The sequence below is a fragment of the Anser cygnoides genome, chromosome 10 (assembly GCF_040182565.1).
Source record: "Anser cygnoides isolate HZ-2024a breed goose chromosome 10, Taihu_goose_T2T_genome, whole genome shotgun sequence".
NCBI classification, from domain to species: Eukaryota; Metazoa; Chordata; class Aves; order Anseriformes; family Anatidae; genus Anser; species Anser cygnoides.
Window position 1 is genome coordinate 22,619,579 of NC_089882.1, and position 18,350 is coordinate 22,637,928.

The following is an 18,350-nucleotide window of genomic DNA, read 5'->3' on the forward strand; positions in this document are numbered from 1 at the left end:
AGGTGACAACTTGCATCCAAACCTAACTGGCCAAAGGTAGTGCCTCTGACAGAAGGAAAACATCAGGTATTTTAAGTCCTAACTCAAAAGCTACTATTGGAGAACAGCATTTCTCTGCCAAAAAGGTACTTTATGGAGCATAAAGGGGCAATAACATCCTTTTAGTATTGTGACTGCTACCCAGCTAAGGAGGGAAATTAACTTGAGATTTTCCAGTGTTAGTTTCTGGCTGCTGCTGTTTTCCACAAATTCATGTATCTGCTTCTTCAGAAAATAGAGGAACTGTTATTTTATGAAGTCAATGGTATATATAAATGTAAGACAGGTCTGAGCCTGAAGGTGTCTCCAGATAACCACTCAGGGTGCCTCACTCTGACAGCAATCTTGATTATGGCAATATAATTTACCTGGACATTTTTCACAAGCAGTAGTGCAGTCAGTGTACTTAACTGAAGGAAAAAGCTCTGTAGTAGTCCATCTATGGACTGGAGAATTTATAACCACACATTAGCCTCATTGAAATGTTATTTTGTCCACTAAAACTGAGGAGTATGATTAAAATATGCAAAATAGTCTTGTGCCTCAGCACATACTTGAGCTGGTCTGCTGCTCCAGAAGAACACAGGTGTCCTATAGGTCCTGCTAACCTGCACAGCCAGTTAGCTTAGGAGAGCTGTCTGAAGTGTCTAAAACAGCACTAGAGGCATATGTTCTGGCAACTGAATCCCAACTTTGGGAATAAAGCGTCCTAACTAAATTTGCACCCCTTAAGGTGTCAGCTCTGTTCTTACACCAATGCTGTCTGCTGCTGCTGAACTTTGCATCTTTGTTTCTGTTGTTCTTACCCTTCCGCTCTCGCCTCTCTCCCTTGTCCCGGGGCTTCAGGTCCAACCATCTCCTCACTCAGTCCAAAAGACACGTGTTCACACAGTTCATACTGACTTTAGCACCATGCTTAATATTGCACATTTGACTTCATTAATGGATAGAGAGGAATTCAAGACTTATTCTTTTAGTGTAGAAATTTTATTATTCTATGCAGTTTGAGACTTATTCTTTCAGACGCTTCCTGGCTCGAGACAGCATAAATATACCTAATTTACTCCATTCCTTTAATATAGTTGATGAGACATGTAATACATTCATCACATAACTTTGGGACGGTTTACTGTAACAGATGCAATCTTAATCAAAGATGATAGACAGCTCTGTGAAGTGAATAATAAACCCATGGAAAAAACAATCTTAAAACAGTAAAACACTAGATATTCCTGCACAAATTATTTATTTTTCAGAAATGTTGTGCACATGTAATTTCAACTGTAGTGAAGCGGAATGAAAGAGATGAAGAAATTAGCATTCTTTTAAGCACATCTCCCATCTTGACAGTAGCGGTGAGCTATCAAACCTAGAAATGTCCTTGTTTTCAGCTTCACAGAAGAATTACATAATGAAGCTATCAAAAAATTTATCACACTTGGTTATAAATGTTCTACCATGACAAAAAAAAACTGAATGCTGTGACAGTTTTGATCAGGTATAATGTATTTATTGATTTCATGTAAGGGAAAGCCCCTGAGTCATCTTCTTGTACAAAACGATCCAGCTCACCTCTCAGATTCAGAGTATGAATGTTTTTTGCACATAAAAATGCTTATACTCATCTGAATAACCGATTAAAAACATCTTAACATGAATGTAATCGCTTTTCTTGAATACTCAGTGGGTATGATTTGTGTAAGGTATCCTAAAATGTGTTGCATGCAACTTCTAATGCCTCCAACTTTCCTGTTTTCTTTTTTTTTTTTTATTTCCCTGATCATTAAATGACATGAAAAGTACATTCCACAAGACTGCACTTACCCTCTCGCTGGTCCTCCCACAGAAACGACCTGCAGAGGAAATGGCCCTCTACCCCCTCGTCCACGTCTGCTTCCAGCCCAATGGCCGACTACAGTGCCGGCAATTTCAAGTTTCCCTCCCTGAGAAGGAATAGGTTGGACTCCTGCACATAAAAGCAAAACCAAAACTTGATCTTCACATTTGCAACACTAAAGTTACTAATGAATGGAAAGCTTGTTGGTTCAGATTACATGTACAGTTTCCTCTTTGGATATTGGTAAACTATTTTTCATTCTGTGTCTTTCAGAATAACTGTAACTTTAAAGAGTCCTCCCCTCCATCTTTTTTAAAAACATGTATGAATTTTGCAAAGAAAAATGATCTCGAATACTTCAGTTTCAGTAACTAAAAACACAATTTAAACAAGCATTGAGAAACTGAAGTGAAATTTTACAAGCTATCTGAAGATTTTTTCCTGCAATCCTAATGAAGTAGTTTTTGAAGGCTTAAAAGCACTTTTAGTGAACATCGAGTATCAGCATAAGACACAAAGATGACCCGTAAACAACTTATTAGGCAGAATTATCTATACTAATGCTAAGCCTTAATAAAAATATAGCATTTAAACTGATCTCAGTGTAAAAGGTAGGTTTATTCTTCCACCTCCAGAGAAAGCAGCTGAAATTGCTACTGTCCAAAATTTGAATATAACTTTAATTCACGTTGCTCATCTTTACATCTGTATTTTGCACTTAAAAATCAACACTAGGGCAAAACATAGTTCAAGAAGGTAAGTACAGCTGAGTCAGATGTTACTGGTAAGACCATCAGCACTGAAAGGGTTACAAAATACAGCATTTACACAGCCACTATTAGTCATCAAACGTTAATCAGTGATTTAGTTCCTAGTGTATTAAGTTCAAAAAGGTTTGTACTTCCCTGTACAAGTCTTTCAGCTTCAAATGCACGTTATTTACAGGGGCAAAATTACTCACACAATGAAGCATTAGAGGTATGTTCGCTCTTAGAATAAAAGCTCAGAGGCCAGAAAGAACAGCTACATGTATGGAAAAATTCCACCCGAAACGAGGGATTGGAATTTGCAGATTTCCATTGTCTCACCTCGAATAGGAGAAAAGCAATGGACACACAAATGTGTAAGTCAGTCTCACGCCTATGACCACACTGACACTGATGCCAGCAAGGAATGGGTTAGCAGTAACTGAAGTCAGTAACTTTTATACTGTGTTGTTTTACAAAAAGCTCAATTGTCCCCACATTTTAGGAAGTGACTGTTAATAGGTTCCAGCACAGTTCAGCTCACGACAGACTGCACCCTCACATTTGAAAGCGCAGGAGACAGAAGGGCTCGTTGCGTTTGCAGCTATTCTGTGCCCGAAGGAGGGTTTCTAGGCGCAAGAGGCTGGCACTGAGGGGTGCGTGGGGCCGGGACAGCCCGGGCAGCAGAGCGGAGAGCGCGGCCTCACAGCAGCTGGGCCAGCTGCGGAGGGGGAGAGCCGAGACGGTTAGGGAGAGAGGGAAACTGGAGTCAGTAGGAAGCCTCAGACCAAACCGTAAAGTGAAGGAAGCTGTTGCCAGAAGCTCTAAGAAAAGGGTTTGGGGTATAATTACCGCCCTGAAACTTGCTAGTCCTGTTGCTCTCATTGCCAGAGAAGGCTCCGGAGTGTCCTGCCGCTGCCGCCACCCGGAAGGCCCGGTAAGCACCTGTGGCTACTGTTTCCCCATAAGGGCCTCCGAAGCCATAGACTCCTGTTAGACCCAGGGTAAAGAAAGACAGGGGAAAAGCTGTGAGGGGGGCAGGCATCCGGGAAGGCCCCTAGCAGGGCCGCTGCTGCCTCCTTCCTTCCTCCCAGCGCCAGCAGCAGGGGCCGCGCTCCTGTGCACCGGGTGAGAGGTGCCTGGGCCCAGCCCAGGCCTATGCGGTGCCTCGGGGAGCACTGGCCAAAGCTCTCCTGCTGCTTTCGGCGAGCACGGGCTCTCCCGTCCACAGGGAGCGGGCCTTCTGCTAGGGTTTGGAACAGCTACACCAGCCTCTATGGCGCAACGAGCACACAGGTGCTTGCAGCTACTTTTTGGCAATGAGCTTCAATGGCTACAGTGGTGGCACCCCAAGAACGTCTTGCTCTGAATGGCCAGCATCGATACACTACGGTCCTATGCACCTGGGGGTGGTTTTGAAAAAGGGAATCATTGTAGAAACAGCCTGGAATGGTTTAACCAGTGCTCTCCAGTATTTACACTCGAGGGTGCCAATGGTTAAATGACTGTAGCAAAATAGAGAGGGGTGGGGAGGAGGAAAGGTTGTCTTCAACTCCGAGAGTTAGACTGCGTCCATTCATTTAGGTACTCTTCATATTTATAAACATGAACATTTTGAAGCAAAGTACAGTTCATTTAAGAGCCTTTTCATATCATCCAGTGTTGATCTGTTCCTCTTTTTTTTTTTGCTTTTTCATACAATAGCTGTAAAAACATTGTGGTCTGGCACAGCTACTAAAAATCCTTATGGAAATATGCAGCAATACAACACATTCCATGATGCCAGGCTACAGCTAATAAAAATAACAATAAAATGCAGTGATTGGCACAGGACAATACGTGCCAAACAGTTGTTTTTATGTATTTTTCCTATGAAATTGAACAAGCAAATCAGTTCAATTTGGGGAATGTGAAAAACAAGGTAACGCTTCATGCCCATGTGTTTTGCACTGCTGCCCCATCACTTACCAGCAAAGCCTCTCCCCCTGCCCTGAGGTGGTGGGACTGGCCCGAAGTGTCGAGGATACATAGAAGCTGGATAGAAAGGCATGGCAGGTGGAGGTGGGAAAGGGAGAGGATGGTTCTGCCTGGAGAAATTTAATCCTTCTAGGATGCTCTGACGCATCTTTTCAACCTTGGCTGCCTGCTCAGCCTATGAATAAAGAGAAGGTCAGAAACAGATGTTAGAATTCTGGTTTCAATTGTACAAAGCTATGTTCACAGAACAAATTCAAAGAAGAAAGCAAGAGAACAGAGGAGTACATAAGTACCACAAGGCTAGCTAGTAAATTACAATAATTTATCTTGCATACCTACTAATAGCTCAACGATATATCATGTGTTCACAAGAAAATCCTTATTTATCAGTAGAGAGATGGGAGTCTAAACTGAGACAGTTTAGAAGTTGAAAACACCTAAATTTTAAAAGTTAAAAAGGGTTTTCCAGAAATTAACTGAGAAACTTCAGTGTATAGTCTCCTGAAAACTTAATGCAGCCCTTTAAACTTTAAACAGAATAATCATTGTAAGCCTGGACTGCAAAACAAAATTTGTCTGGAGGCTAACAAGCCTGAGTGTGACCACAGCCACCATCAACATCTAATCTAAAAGGAGTTTCCATTGAGTCAAAAGTAGGAAGTAAGCTGTTTTGTTAAAAGATTTCATACCTCCCAAACAGTTGGGGAAAAAAAGTTTTGGTCACTCGGTAAACTGTTAATTTTATCAGATTCCGTTTTTACAGTTAGATAATAACTTCAAATAAACTAGGTATATAAAAAATCTAATTCAGTTGTATTTTATGATGGCTGTAAGAAACGTGAAAAGATTTTGAGCTTAAGGACTATAAGAATGACTTCGCACTCTTTAAAATAAATCGGAAATTTCCTTTCATTGTAAAACTATGGCAGCTCAGTCCTTTCTGACACAGTTGCTAGCTCAACAACGGAGTTAAGAAAGTAAATAGAGCTGACAAGTATCTATTAGCCATCCACTTTGTATATCCCTTTTAAGCAGAGAGATGATGTGTGAAGTAAATGACTGATAAAACACACCTAACACTTCTGAAAATCTAGCATACAATATTCTGTCACACTTCTGCAACTACACACCTGACCATCACAGAGGTCAATGAGCGGAACTTTCTCCCGGCTTGCTTTGATGAGCTTGGTCTGGAATAATTTTCCATCAAAATACATCCACGGACAGCAGTGCTCCCACGGAATTGGCTGCCCACAAGCATCGTTTGCAAAAAGTGCCATATCGACACCACTCATAAATAAAGCAGACAGCTGAATTCCTCGGGGATCGAGATTCTCAATCTGGTTAAAAAAATAGTTTATTTAGTAAGATAATAATGTGATATGATTCAGAGTTATTCCAATAGTTGCATTATTTTCAAAACTCTCGAAAACAGTGATTTTAAAAGGTTATCAGACTTTTCACATGTAATGGCCAGTTTGACTAGAAGAATCCATGGGAATCTATAACCTATATATGCAAAATTGCAATACTCAGGAAGGCTGCTGTTCCCATCCACCAACTCTAGAGGCGAGAAATAAAAGTAAAAAGCTATTTTCTTAACAACAAAGCGTAAGAAATTATTTGAATTCAATTCATTATCAAGAAGTCAGTAAAAGCTCTACGTAAAATACACATCTTGAATTTGCGGTGTGTAGTGTCTAAAACACATCCGATGCATACTTTAGCTGCAGTAATATCATTGATAAATATGCAGTACTATACAGTACAGTTTTTCTTTTTTTTCCAACAAGGCTGAACCATATTAAAGTAAAGAAAAGCTTTACAAACATTTATAGGAAGTCAGCAGTAGAAAAGTTCATTAAAAAATTCATTTCAAATAATCTTGTGCTTCTGTGATTTTTCTTAAGGAAAGTTTCAGGAATGAGCTCTATGTTAGCATTCAATTTTAATTCCTACATACCACATTTCCTTTCCAATGCGTTTAATAATGGATTTTATAATAGCTTGGTTCAAGATTTTGCTATGTTAGAATGTGTCTCCTATAAATGAAGTGATATTTTTATGAATACGACAACTGTATTTAGGATGCAGGATAGGTAAACAAAGGTAGAATTACATAGTGACTAGCAGCTGATGGGGGAAAGCAAAAAGGATTTGCTTACAGCAAATTCATTTTTAGCTTTAGAATAAGAAAATATCATCACTGCTGTCCTCTAAAACACCTTTGAAAATACCATCCCCTTCTTGGGAACATTTTAAAGACCTTGGTATTAAATTTTAAAATTAAACTACATTACCTTCCTTATGCATAAGCAACCTTTAAGATCCAAAAGACTATCCAGATCGTTTTGCAGATATGCAGCTGGGTTCAAACTCAGCTGCTCTTTCTGTCTGACTTCAACAAAAAGAGAAGCAGCTGCTTCATATGAAGACAGTAACAACAGCACATGAAACATTGCATCTTTCAGTTAACCAAGACACATTATGCAAATCATCCACATTACTCTTCATGTATGATTTAAAATTAATACTTGGAGAACAATTTCTATTAAACAAAAATATTGTATGCTACTCATCACTTGCCTTGTCTCTGCCTTTCATTTTGTGTTGGAATGTAAAAAATATTTTTTCTAGGAATTCCTTTCTTAGATCTCCAAGACCAGCAATTTTCACAGTGGGGTTTCCTCCTCTTTGCATCAAGTCTTTGATAACTCTTGTATATAACTTTTCCAAAATCTCTGCCCCTGCATGTTATGTGTTTATTGTGCTGTGTTTTGAAAACAGATATTGAATGCTACATTGCTGATACTCTGCTGTTTTTGATGCATCCAGCCTTGCCTACAAAACTGTCGTTAGAGTTTCCACTGATATCTACAGGTACAATTACTCCCCTTTAGGAGCTTGAGGTAGATATCTTAAACCATGCTCTCACTGAGACTTTGAAAGGCTCTCCCCTCCTACTCTGCTACATCCAGTGTTTGTCACTCAGATAAGACCATCTGTATTTCTTCTGAGCATACAGGATAACTCACTATCAGTTTGTTCCTTTGGTAGAGGTTTGCCACTGCTTCCCTGAAGACAAAGCACTGCTCCTCACACAATTGCTGTCGTCTTAGAGCCAGAACCTCTGAGATTCAATTCAGAAAGGCCCAGTAAGCACACAGGGCTTCCAGCATGGATGTCTCCCTTGAAAAGGAGTTCCGGCAAACATCTGAATGATTCTCTTGACAGACTGCATTTACATTTAGCCTCTGTTCAAGGAATTAATGCTAATGAGCAATACTCAAAAATGCTGTTCTCGAGACCCTAATATGCTTATAATTCATGTTACCAGCAATCCAGTCTTGAGTGCTGAAGCAAACAAGTGGTCCTGCACGAACTCATCAGATGTTCATTGTAGCTGTCCTCCTATGTATTTCTTCATATCTTTTTCAACAGTGATAGAACAGCCAAATAAATTTTTCCTGTTGGATTTTCTTTTTCATTCTTCAGAATATGGGAAAAGGAAGACGATTTAATTTTTCTGTTAACTCTGCCATTAAGATTGGTAACATTGGTAACACTAGTTGCTGCGTGACAAGTTCAAATAGATTGTGTAGCGTTTTCTTCCCCTGACACTTATTAGTATTTCTATGGCTAAGGTGTTGGGTTTCCACAAGCAGATTGATTTAGTTTATAGACTGAGAAATCCTTGCCAGGTTGCTACATGCAGGAATGCAAGCCAGGCTCTGCTCATCACCCATAAAAGAGAAACAGTCACTTGCTGGCTTTAAAAATGCTCTTGCTGACCAGGTTTTAGTGGCAAAACGTTCCTTAGAAAAGCCTAATAGATGAAATCTGCATGAGCTTAATAACGGTTTCTTCTTGGAAGAGCAATGCTAGGACTGCTGCTTTTGTCTGTGCCCCTTTGCAGTGTGTACCTGTGAATATGAGTAACTTGAAAAATACATACCCGGCTTCTCCTTGCCAATTTAACTAAGGAGCGCAGCTGGGAGCAGAACGGATAACTAGACTTTCCTGACTTAAGCCCTATATATGAAAAAGACCATTCAAAATGATTTCAACAGAAGGTTATGTGATGAGGTGATCAGCATCTCCCCTCCTTTACTATGTTGATCATGAAAGCAGACAGGAGATCAGATAGATCACTTCCAGTTGTCCATTCCTTATACATCCTAATACCTCCCAGTACTTCTAGTTATCAGATACACTACTTGATGTAACCTATGCTATGTAGAAAACCGTATCTATAATTATTTCCATTCAGAAAAATGTTTGCTTCAAATGAAGGGCTAAATTCTACCATTTTATTCACAGTAGAGATTTTTTTTTTTTTTTAGGTTCTAAACAAATTTCATGAGCTAACAATGTAGGACCAAAAACCAAAGACCAAATCTCGTATTTAACTAAAAGGCTGGAAGAGAAAACTGCACTGTGAGCATGTGATAGCTGGGTGGAGAAATCCTCTGGAGTAAGATGATGTTGCACAGACTGACAGGCATTCTGTATTTACAATAACGACACTACACTAAACAACTTTATCTGTATTTACTTCATCTAATACTACAATATTAGAAAAAAAGAAACTGAGATCTTAATTTTTAAAATCCTTAAAATAATTTTTCTACAATTCTGTATGTTTTCCTTTTATAATCCTGCATTTTAGCATTCAAGATTATGCAAGGCATTCTCCATTTCTTCTTCATTTAGTTGTTTTAAAAGTCATCTGAATGCTGAATCATGAAAAAATAGCCAAGTTTGTATTTACACACAAGAAAAAAAGGTCTATTTAATGGAAGCACATTTGTTCTACAAATTCCAAAAGACAATTAGTTAAACAGTGACAGGAGTTCTGTAATATAAGAACATGTTTAAAATTTTACTTATTTACTCAGTGAAAGAAACAGGACTGATTATCAATCTTCACAACGCTTAAAAATATGAAGATTACTATTTTGGAAAGTGCACATAAACATGCGAGGCTTTTGGTGAGACAGGCATTTATGCATCACCTGCTACAGTTATCAACGTGTGTCAGCTGGAAATAAATCTCTTAAGTTATGGAAATTATAGTTAAGAGCTACCTTTAGTTCCTGAAGCTGGTCAGGTTCATAGAGCTTTGGAGACAACGCTTGGGCAAGAAAAGCATCGAGTTCCTGGCGACGAAGTATACGAACCCCTGGCCACTGTACCATATACCTACAGAGGAAGCCAGTCATTAGCCAATAGTTTCCTTTAGCAGATAAATCAAGCAGCATTTTACTTGATCAGAAGTCAGCAGAATGCAACATCAAAAACAGAAATATTTTTTGTTGTCTAGATTTCAATAGTTATAACAGCCAAAATGTTAAATAGATTTGAAGATTAAAGATCAAACCAAACACAGACTGGCTGTGAATCACTTCTGCAATTCACAACAGAATGACCTGCTTCCAAGCGAAGAGGTGGAAGACAGGCCACTGAAATAGAATTTAAAACATAAGTGGTTTCTGATACACCTAAAAATAAAATAATGTTAAGGTTGTTGGTCTTTACAAAAAAAAAAAACACTAATGGTAAAAAGATTTGTGAACATGGCTTCCAAATAACATGCTACTCAAAAATGACTTAGTCAGTGAATTTTATGGTCTCCACTTCAGATAAGTAGCCAATGAAACTTCATGTCTAAGTAAACAACAATTTATATATGCCATATGTCACAGTAAAGAAACATGCTATCCAAATGAATGAGTAGCTCTGCTTTAAGATACTATTTGTCTATTCTTTTGTATAGTTACTACTCTAAAAGGAGAAAAAGGACTTTCAGTGCTCAAAAGGCAAGACATAATAGGATAGAACTGAACACAAATTTACATTTATCACTCTCAAAAATGGCTTAAAAATTCTCCTGTGCAACAAGCCAACCCTGCATTCTGCCAGATTTATAAGCTAGTCATACTGAAATAATCACACCTTCCCAAAAAGGTGAGCAACTTTCATTTCTAGTTCAATTTTCATTCTGAAAATTAAATAAACATTTTGGACTTTGTGACTTTCTTTTTAGTAGTATACTTCAAGTGTTGGTTATCATCATCTCAACCAGATGAGCAACTCTATCACAGGGAACCTAAACACACCATAGGCAGACTATCATTCACATCCACTTTCAATCCCAATAAGCTGTTAAACAGCTGTTCTCTGAAGAGCTTACTATTTTGCTTTACAGCTTCACCATCACAGCCTCTGAGACTCCAATTTTTTTTTTTCTTGAAGTTGAAGCCTTGAGTATAGTAAGGGTAAATTAATTCAGATGCTACAGTGGCCTCTTTGCAACACAAGATTTTTTTTCTCTTCCTTTCAGTTCTCCAGAGACTGAAGAAAGAAACCTTGAAGTATATAGCATGCTTTAAAGACTGCCAAAAGTGACATTTTAAAAATGAAACAAACCCAGCGAAGTTGCAAATAGGAATTAACACCTTCTATACTCGGTTTAATACAAAGTTAGATATATCAGAGAGTTCATGCTGAAAAGTAAAACCTTTCCTTCATTCTGTTTTACCACAAGGTAACACTGACCTTAGTACACAACAGAGCACCATAAGATGAGTGGGCACATTAGTTGGATTGAGCATTGCTGGTGTATCTGATCTCATACAAGCCAAAAATGCCCTCATTCTTCGGTTCTTATCTTCCACTGCTTTTCCCAGCCACAGCTTCTTCAGATTAGGACAGGTCCATTCCCTGAACGCAAGTGCTTCCACCAGCTCAGGGGTTTGTGGAGATTTTCCTTTGTAAGCAGCCCATTCCTTAATTATCACCGGTGAAACTATAACATGACAACAATTGAAAGAAAGAGAACTCAGGGTTAAGAAGTATCACATATTGAAAAATTTCTATGCAAGAGACTTTGTTCCCAAAAGTATCGCTTTGAGATTGTGATACATCCTCATCACACTGTTGTATTGTCAAGTCAAATTCTGCATGGACCATCCTTTAATTACCATCACTTACAAAATAAGCGCATGCAACCAAGTGTACACTAGGAATGTTACAATAATTATTTTCAAATCAATATGCAATACTTTCCTCTAAAGTATCTGCATCATTGATCAAAAACCTACAGCAATACAATAAAATCAGTACATAAATACAAATATTTTTCTAGATGTGCTCTTTTAGGAACAATATGACCTTAGTGATTTTATTTAAATCAGATTTAAAGCTTATGTCATACTTCTTCATAGTTGTTCAAATACTGCAATGGAATTAGATCTCAAATATGGGTTTATATGTTGTTGTTTTTTTTTCTAATTAGCATTTTACGAAATTTGCACATGCCTTTCAATTTACAGCACTGCTTTTTATGAAGAGGTTAGTATTTTTTGTCTGCTATGCTGTCTTTCACCTATGAAAACTGTGTTCAACTCCATATTGCTGCTAAAGCCCCTCCCTTCTTTATGTTTGACGGCAACTAAAACAGAACACAATTTTAAAAAAAAAAGTCAAGGCTGAGAAATGATATCTTTGGCCTTGGGATGACCCCAAGTTTAACACAGCTCAAAATTTGTTTGCACCCTTCTTAACTCAGAGCCCAGTTATGCAGTGTGGAAAGACTCAAGGAGCTTGTTAGTGAAGCTTCAGGTTACAGCCCGGAGAGATTCCTCCACTAGCAAAGCGGCGCAGGAGAACAGACCTGCTCTTTCTGCTGGAAGCCTTTCGGTTAGGGATTGAGAGGAGAGTACCGCTGGTGCCAGGATAGCTCTCACAGCTACAAAGTCTCCTTCAGCAATCAGACATCAGCTTTGCAAATGATTTCATAATGAGGGGCAGGCAAACCATGGCAGAGGCCATGATCTGGATTATAAAAGAAGCTCCAGAATACCTTAAAGCACCCTCTCATGCTTTTCTGGACTAAAACTACTCTAGCAGTATAGCTATGTTTTATAGACCTCAGGCTAAGTTTTACAGATAACACGCAGCAATGAAAATAAATATTCTGATATATTTAGTCGGTAGCCTCACGACAAAATCATGTTCTATTTTGGTTGCTCCCAGTTTTTAATGTGCCGCTCAGCTATTTAAGATGGGCTTTAACAGCCAGCAGAGCTACTCTGTTATTTGTGCAGGGTGTATCACGCTGGTGTTCACTTCTTGTTTAGGCCTGGGACAGTAAACATGGACACATGAAAGGACGGATTTTACAAAGGCTTTCAAATACTAGTTTAATTGCTTTACGTCTTGGAAGCAAGAGGTACTTTTGGACCAAAACCTTAGCTCTCCCAGCAAATGGCTAGGGAAAACAATGAGGCTACTATGCAGGACAGCTTAATCTGTTCAGCAGTGAGAAAGCCAAACTGTTGACAATTGACATAAACCAGTTATTTGTGTTTTGGAGTTCTTCTCTTCTTCCCTTCAACCTCCTTTTGACAACAGAGACAATACTCCCAGCTACACTCAGTTTCTCAGTTTGGATGCCCCTCCAGAGGGGACTAGATGCAAATTTTGTGAGCACACATCTAAGCACCCTCAGAAGACCACCCCTCCAGCTTTCACCACTCCTCTAACAGCAGATGACAGCAAGGAGACAGAGCTTTACAGAACACAAATGGTCTGTAAAAACAGAACAAAAACATTCGTTTTCCCTCAAAAGGTACCTTCCTCAGTAATACCATACCTGCTGGAGATCCACCCTGGTTTCAAAATTACGCCGAGTAATGGTTATTTTGGGAAAGATAACCATTCTTCTTGGAGAGTGGTTTAATATGAAGGGCAGTCTAGTGGACTGGCAAACATTTCCCTCCCCCCCAAATGATGGAAAGGAGGAATTACAGCTGTATCAAGTCAAAAAGTAACTGCAGTACTGTTCACTCAAATTTAGCCTTTAACATAACAGACGAATCTAGGACTTGTCCGTATCTATTTCTCCAGGGCCTTTCTTACACATTTGACAACTCTGTACTGGGACTGCTGCCAAAAATGCCATCTTCCTCAACTGCTGAGTATCTCTGTCCTCAGAGGAACGCTTTGTGTTTTCTTTCCAGGACTTCCACTTGGAGATAAGAAACGTCTCCCCTGAAGACTGCATTAGCAACAACAAACACTCAGGATCAGAGGATGTTCAGCCACGACACCACAGAGCTAATTATGCTGTTTTTTATACTAAACTTCCTCCTGCTGCCGATCAGTAGATTTGACTACTCACAGTAGCCCAAGTAAATGCACTGCGTACTGATGTCTGCTTTAACCATCACCCTTAGGACACTGATGGCCTGTCCAAGAGCAAAAAAGGTCAGCACCAACCTGCACTAAGCTAACTAGCTTGATAAACACCTGTGAATGCTGTTACAGGCTCTGAAGCCATTAGCAGCAGCATTCTGCATGCTCCAGCTGTCTGTTAGAGCCCTCACCGCTACCTGTGACTCAGATTTTTCTGGTATTCTCTTTGCATTTTTTTCCATGATCTGAACATGAGGTGTGAGTTACCCACCACCATCAGAAAATGAGCTAGCTAATGAAAATTAATCAAGACTCTTCTAGCCTTGTCATCATCATTGACAGTACAGCTTGAGCTACGCATGCTTGATTTTGCAAAAGGGCTATTGCCCAAGATACGGCTTTCCTTTTGGCAGAAACAGTGTCAGCTGAATACATCCTTGATGGAGAACAGTACATCACAAGATGGCTAGGCTTAAAATAACAAACCCTCGGATCCAACCAGGAGTTACGACAGCTTGTACAAGTGTGCGTTTTTGCAGAGTGGAAAGGGCAGATGGTTTCATCTACATACATATATTTATTAGAACCGGGGAAATAACCCATTTCAGAGCTTGAAAAGAAGAGCAAGTCAGACATTTTGACTGTATCCCCTCACAAGGAAGGGGAGCACAGCCAACGCTGCACACTTGGCAGTAAAAGCACAATGAAGAACTTTGCAATTCAGCTTTTCATGTCCTCTGGGAGGAGACATGAGGACATGTACAGCAAAGGCATTACTTAGCAGGCAATTATTACTAAAAAACCTCACTGACTACCTCTTCCAGCAGATCTGTTGTTTTTAATTGACTTTTCAACTACATAAAAATAATGATTTGAAAGACAGAAAGAAGTCCATTTTAAGAAAGATCCATTATCTTACTGTCTATAAATTTAGTACTAATACTGACATATCAAGTTTATTGTGTACTTTTCACAGCTTCCTATAACCCTCACACACAATGTACTTGCAAATTATTCACACACAATTATTATATTGCCAGTGTAATGGTTTGTACAATAAAGATGACAGAATTTTAGATGCATTAGTAGAATCATCAATTCTCCACATAAACCTAGGGAAAGTATACATGCCTTTAGAAATTAATTTCTTAATTCTTCTGATTTTTTCTGTTAATTACTGTTTCATACTTATTTTTTTCAGAGCAGTGATAAAAATAAAGGCACTAAAGGGGAATCACCACTGTCAGTTCATTATAGCTTGTGTTGTAGTCCTCAGAGAAGTTAGTAGCAGCCAACGAGTGTGACAAATCAATTTGAGAAATCTGCTCTTGCCATTTGAGACGCTATTCTCTCCCTCTGTCTGGCACAGGCTACCTAATTCTTGCTACTCTGTAACAGAGACAACCAAAAGAAACGCATTCGTGTAACCTAGCCCTTCCAAGCCACAAGTGTGCATCTTAGCTCAAATCTATCTTTACTAGCAATTGTAGCTTTGCAGTGAAGCGCTAATCTTTGGGCAGATGTTCCAATTTTTGTTTTCTTAAGAGCATGGCCAGTCCTAAGACAGAAGTAGGTCAGGTAGCTGAATGTGTCCTGCAGCAAGATTTGCTGGAGCTCCTGTAACTACACCAAGTCAGCAGTAGTGTTCTTAGCCTCCACTGAGAATAAACCTCTGAAAAGCAGCATAAATGAACAGAAAATAGAGATCATATATGTATTCCAGCAGTTTACTGAGAACATTCTAGGCTTACAAGATGAAAACATTCTGAAAACCAAAGCTGACCTTCAGCAGTTAGCTATTTCACCACTCCAAATATTGTAGTACACTTAAGGACAAATGTCTAATGAGGTCAAATGAATACCACAAATAACTTCATTATTTTAATCCTGAAATGACCTTGTAACCTGAAATACTATTACGTTGTTTGAGTTTAAAGGGTTAAGGTTTTGACAATGCGTCGCAAGACATTACTCAAACAGGGTAAATATTAATTCCACAAAATAACGAAGATTAACAGTTTTTCAAACATTGGAAGATTATCATCTTCCTTATGAATGTACAAAAACATCTAACAATTAAAAAATGAAAAAAGGGAATGAATATGAAGTTTGCAATTGATTCTTATTTTTGTTCTTTTACACACGAAGACTGAATAACGCTTTCCTACGTTCTAAGTATCTGCTTCTTATATTTAGCCTAGTGACAGCAGCCTAGATATAAATACTTCTGCTGCTGCCATCCACTTAATGTTTCAGCATTACTTTAACCTTTATAAGATGCTAATGTAAAGTTCATTCAATCATATCCTTGTATGCATTTCTTTACAAGTAAAACAATGCAGAATGAGGAGGGTGAATTTTCTGGAATAAAAGCAATTCCTGGAAGCAGAAAACTTAAAAAGTTAACCTCCAGATTAATATGAGATTAACACTGATCCTTCTGACTGAATTAGCCATAAGATCTTCTGACAAGTCTGCTCACAAAAGTTTAGTCTTCCTTTAATTGCATTACACCTGATTTCTGCAAATTTCAAACCAAGTTTTTATGTCAACACCTGAAAGTTACTAAACAGACTTGCAAAATTCACTGAAGCACATTTAATTATACATTTGGGAGGACAGAGGGGAAGACAGGGAAAGTTAACATATGCATGTCTCGTCCTCGAGGGGGGAAAAAAGCACACGAATTTGCATGCATATGCTCAGAATACAAGTTTCTTTTAATCAAGTTCTGCCATATACTTTGAAAACTACATCAAAATATGACATTACTTGCTGCAAGCCTGACAGCAGCTTAAGCATATACTTTAAAAAATAAACCCCAGAACTTGTTTAGAAAGGGTACCATTTCAAGTTCTTAAACTACAAGAAATAATATTTCAAAGTAAGAACATCTTTTTGCATTATCCATGGATCGAGTAAGTCAAATTCCTCCAGCTCTAGTCACATTGATGAAATCTTAGTAATTATTCTCATTCAAATCACAGTACAAATGAAGACATGGCAAAAGGGAAGAGAAATAAAGACTGGATTCGACAGTACATACATTCTGGTGGAAGTCTGTTCTTTCTAAAAGCGAGTCTTTCAGTTTTCTTTCTGCTTTCTGCCAAACTAAACAGGACTCCGTAAACATACTGACGAACTGGCCTATAAAGCAGAGCAGCAGGAGGCAGGTCTTTGTTGGCTTCATCTTCTATAGAAACAGCAATTTTGATTTCACCCTTTTGTGTGAAAGAAAGCAGAAAAACACAACGTGTTAAAGTGAACAGAAAGTATTTAGGTATGCTCAATAACTCAATTCAGCCCTAAAATGAATCTCATCTAGTCAAGAAAAATGTGATTCAGCAGTAATGTGGATCTTACATATGAGAAGGTAGCACCAGATGAGGATTACCCTACTACAATCCGCTTGCTTTCCTCCAGTAGCTCTCCGTGTGTGTGTGCGGATTATCTGTGACTGTCTAATTACTGATCTTTACATACAGATAATTTCTAGGAGAAAAACAGTATATATGACAATATAGTAATGTGCTTATAGAATTAAAAGACATTCAAAGCACATTTGAATAATAAATACTAAATCTAGACTGCAGATAGTTATTTTAAAAAATATTCATGCTGTCTAAAATCACCAGGCTGACTTTATGATGCAAGGGTTTGAAACAGTGCTGGGGACTCACTGGAAAAAATAACATTATTAGAAGACCTGGCCGAAAAAACTAACTGGGAATTATACAAATACTGTTTCAAATGTGAGTAAATAAAGCTTTAGCATTTTATACTTTCTTTATAAAAAAAAAAGGCATGAAAGAACCTTCCAATATTCTCTCTCAAAATATCAGCAACATTCTATATTTTTTGTTTCTGTGCATTCAATCATTGTAAGATTTTCTGGGAAAGCTACTCATATTCCTATTTAAAAAGGTGCTGAGAACCACCAAACCTTTTAAGGTTTAAGGCTCTCTCATTTTTTTCTGACAGTGACCTCAACAAAAATTTCCTGAAGAATAAACCTTACCCATTTCCAGAGATGCATCTCACAAATTAAATACCTGCTGCTTTCTAAAAGGTCTTTTTCTTAAAATTTTTCTTAAAATTTTAAAATGCCACTAACCTATCCTTTCTATGTAGTAGAAAAATGAAAACCTATAACATAATTCATGAAGTTTAACTCCTTATCAAGTAAAAGCAACCTGCAGAAGAACCCTGTCTATCAGTTCTTTCTTTTTTAATTTTATTTTACTGTATCAGAATTTTTAAGCAAATTAAGCTAAATCGTCCTATGTAAGGAGAACACAGAGTTAGAAAAACATTTGAGGAAGCCACACTGATTACATTTCCAGTTAAACTCTCCAGTAAAGAATGAGATACAGGGAAACACTACAGCATCCTATATGCTCAAAAGCCTTTGCAATCAACACAAACCAGATTAAAAGGCAGAAGTGGTGGAAGCTGTATACAGCTGTAAGTATATAACTACATAAAAGTTACTTGTTGGCTTCACACCCTAAAAATGTCAGCAATATTAGATATTTTTAGATATTATATGGCTA

General features: G+C 38.3%; 1 protein-coding gene across 3 annotated transcripts in view; it reads right to left on the reverse strand.

Annotated features, from left to right (window-relative positions):
- The window catches only part of FAM120A (family with sequence similarity 120 member A), a 54,062-nt gene that overhangs the window by 6,660 nt on the left and 29,052 nt on the right, over window positions 1–18,350 (reverse strand). For 2 of the 3 annotated variants that reach the window (XM_048061572.2, XM_048061571.2), the window contains exons 10-16: window positions 16,844–17,018; window positions 11,158–11,407; window positions 9,687–9,801; window positions 5,730–5,939; window positions 4,591–4,774; window positions 3,475–3,612; window positions 1,864–2,005 (exon numbers count right to left, since the gene is read on the reverse strand). In XM_048061572.2, coding sequence (XP_047917529.2) covers window positions 1,864–2,005; window positions 3,475–3,612; window positions 4,591–4,774; window positions 5,730–5,939; window positions 9,687–9,801; window positions 11,158–11,407; window positions 16,844–17,018 — 1,214 coding nt within the window. The remainder of the gene's footprint in view (window positions 1–1,863; window positions 2,006–3,474; window positions 3,613–4,590; window positions 4,775–5,729; window positions 5,940–9,686; window positions 9,802–11,157; window positions 11,408–16,843; window positions 17,019–18,350) is intronic. The other variant, XM_048061573.2, reaches the window with a different exon arrangement.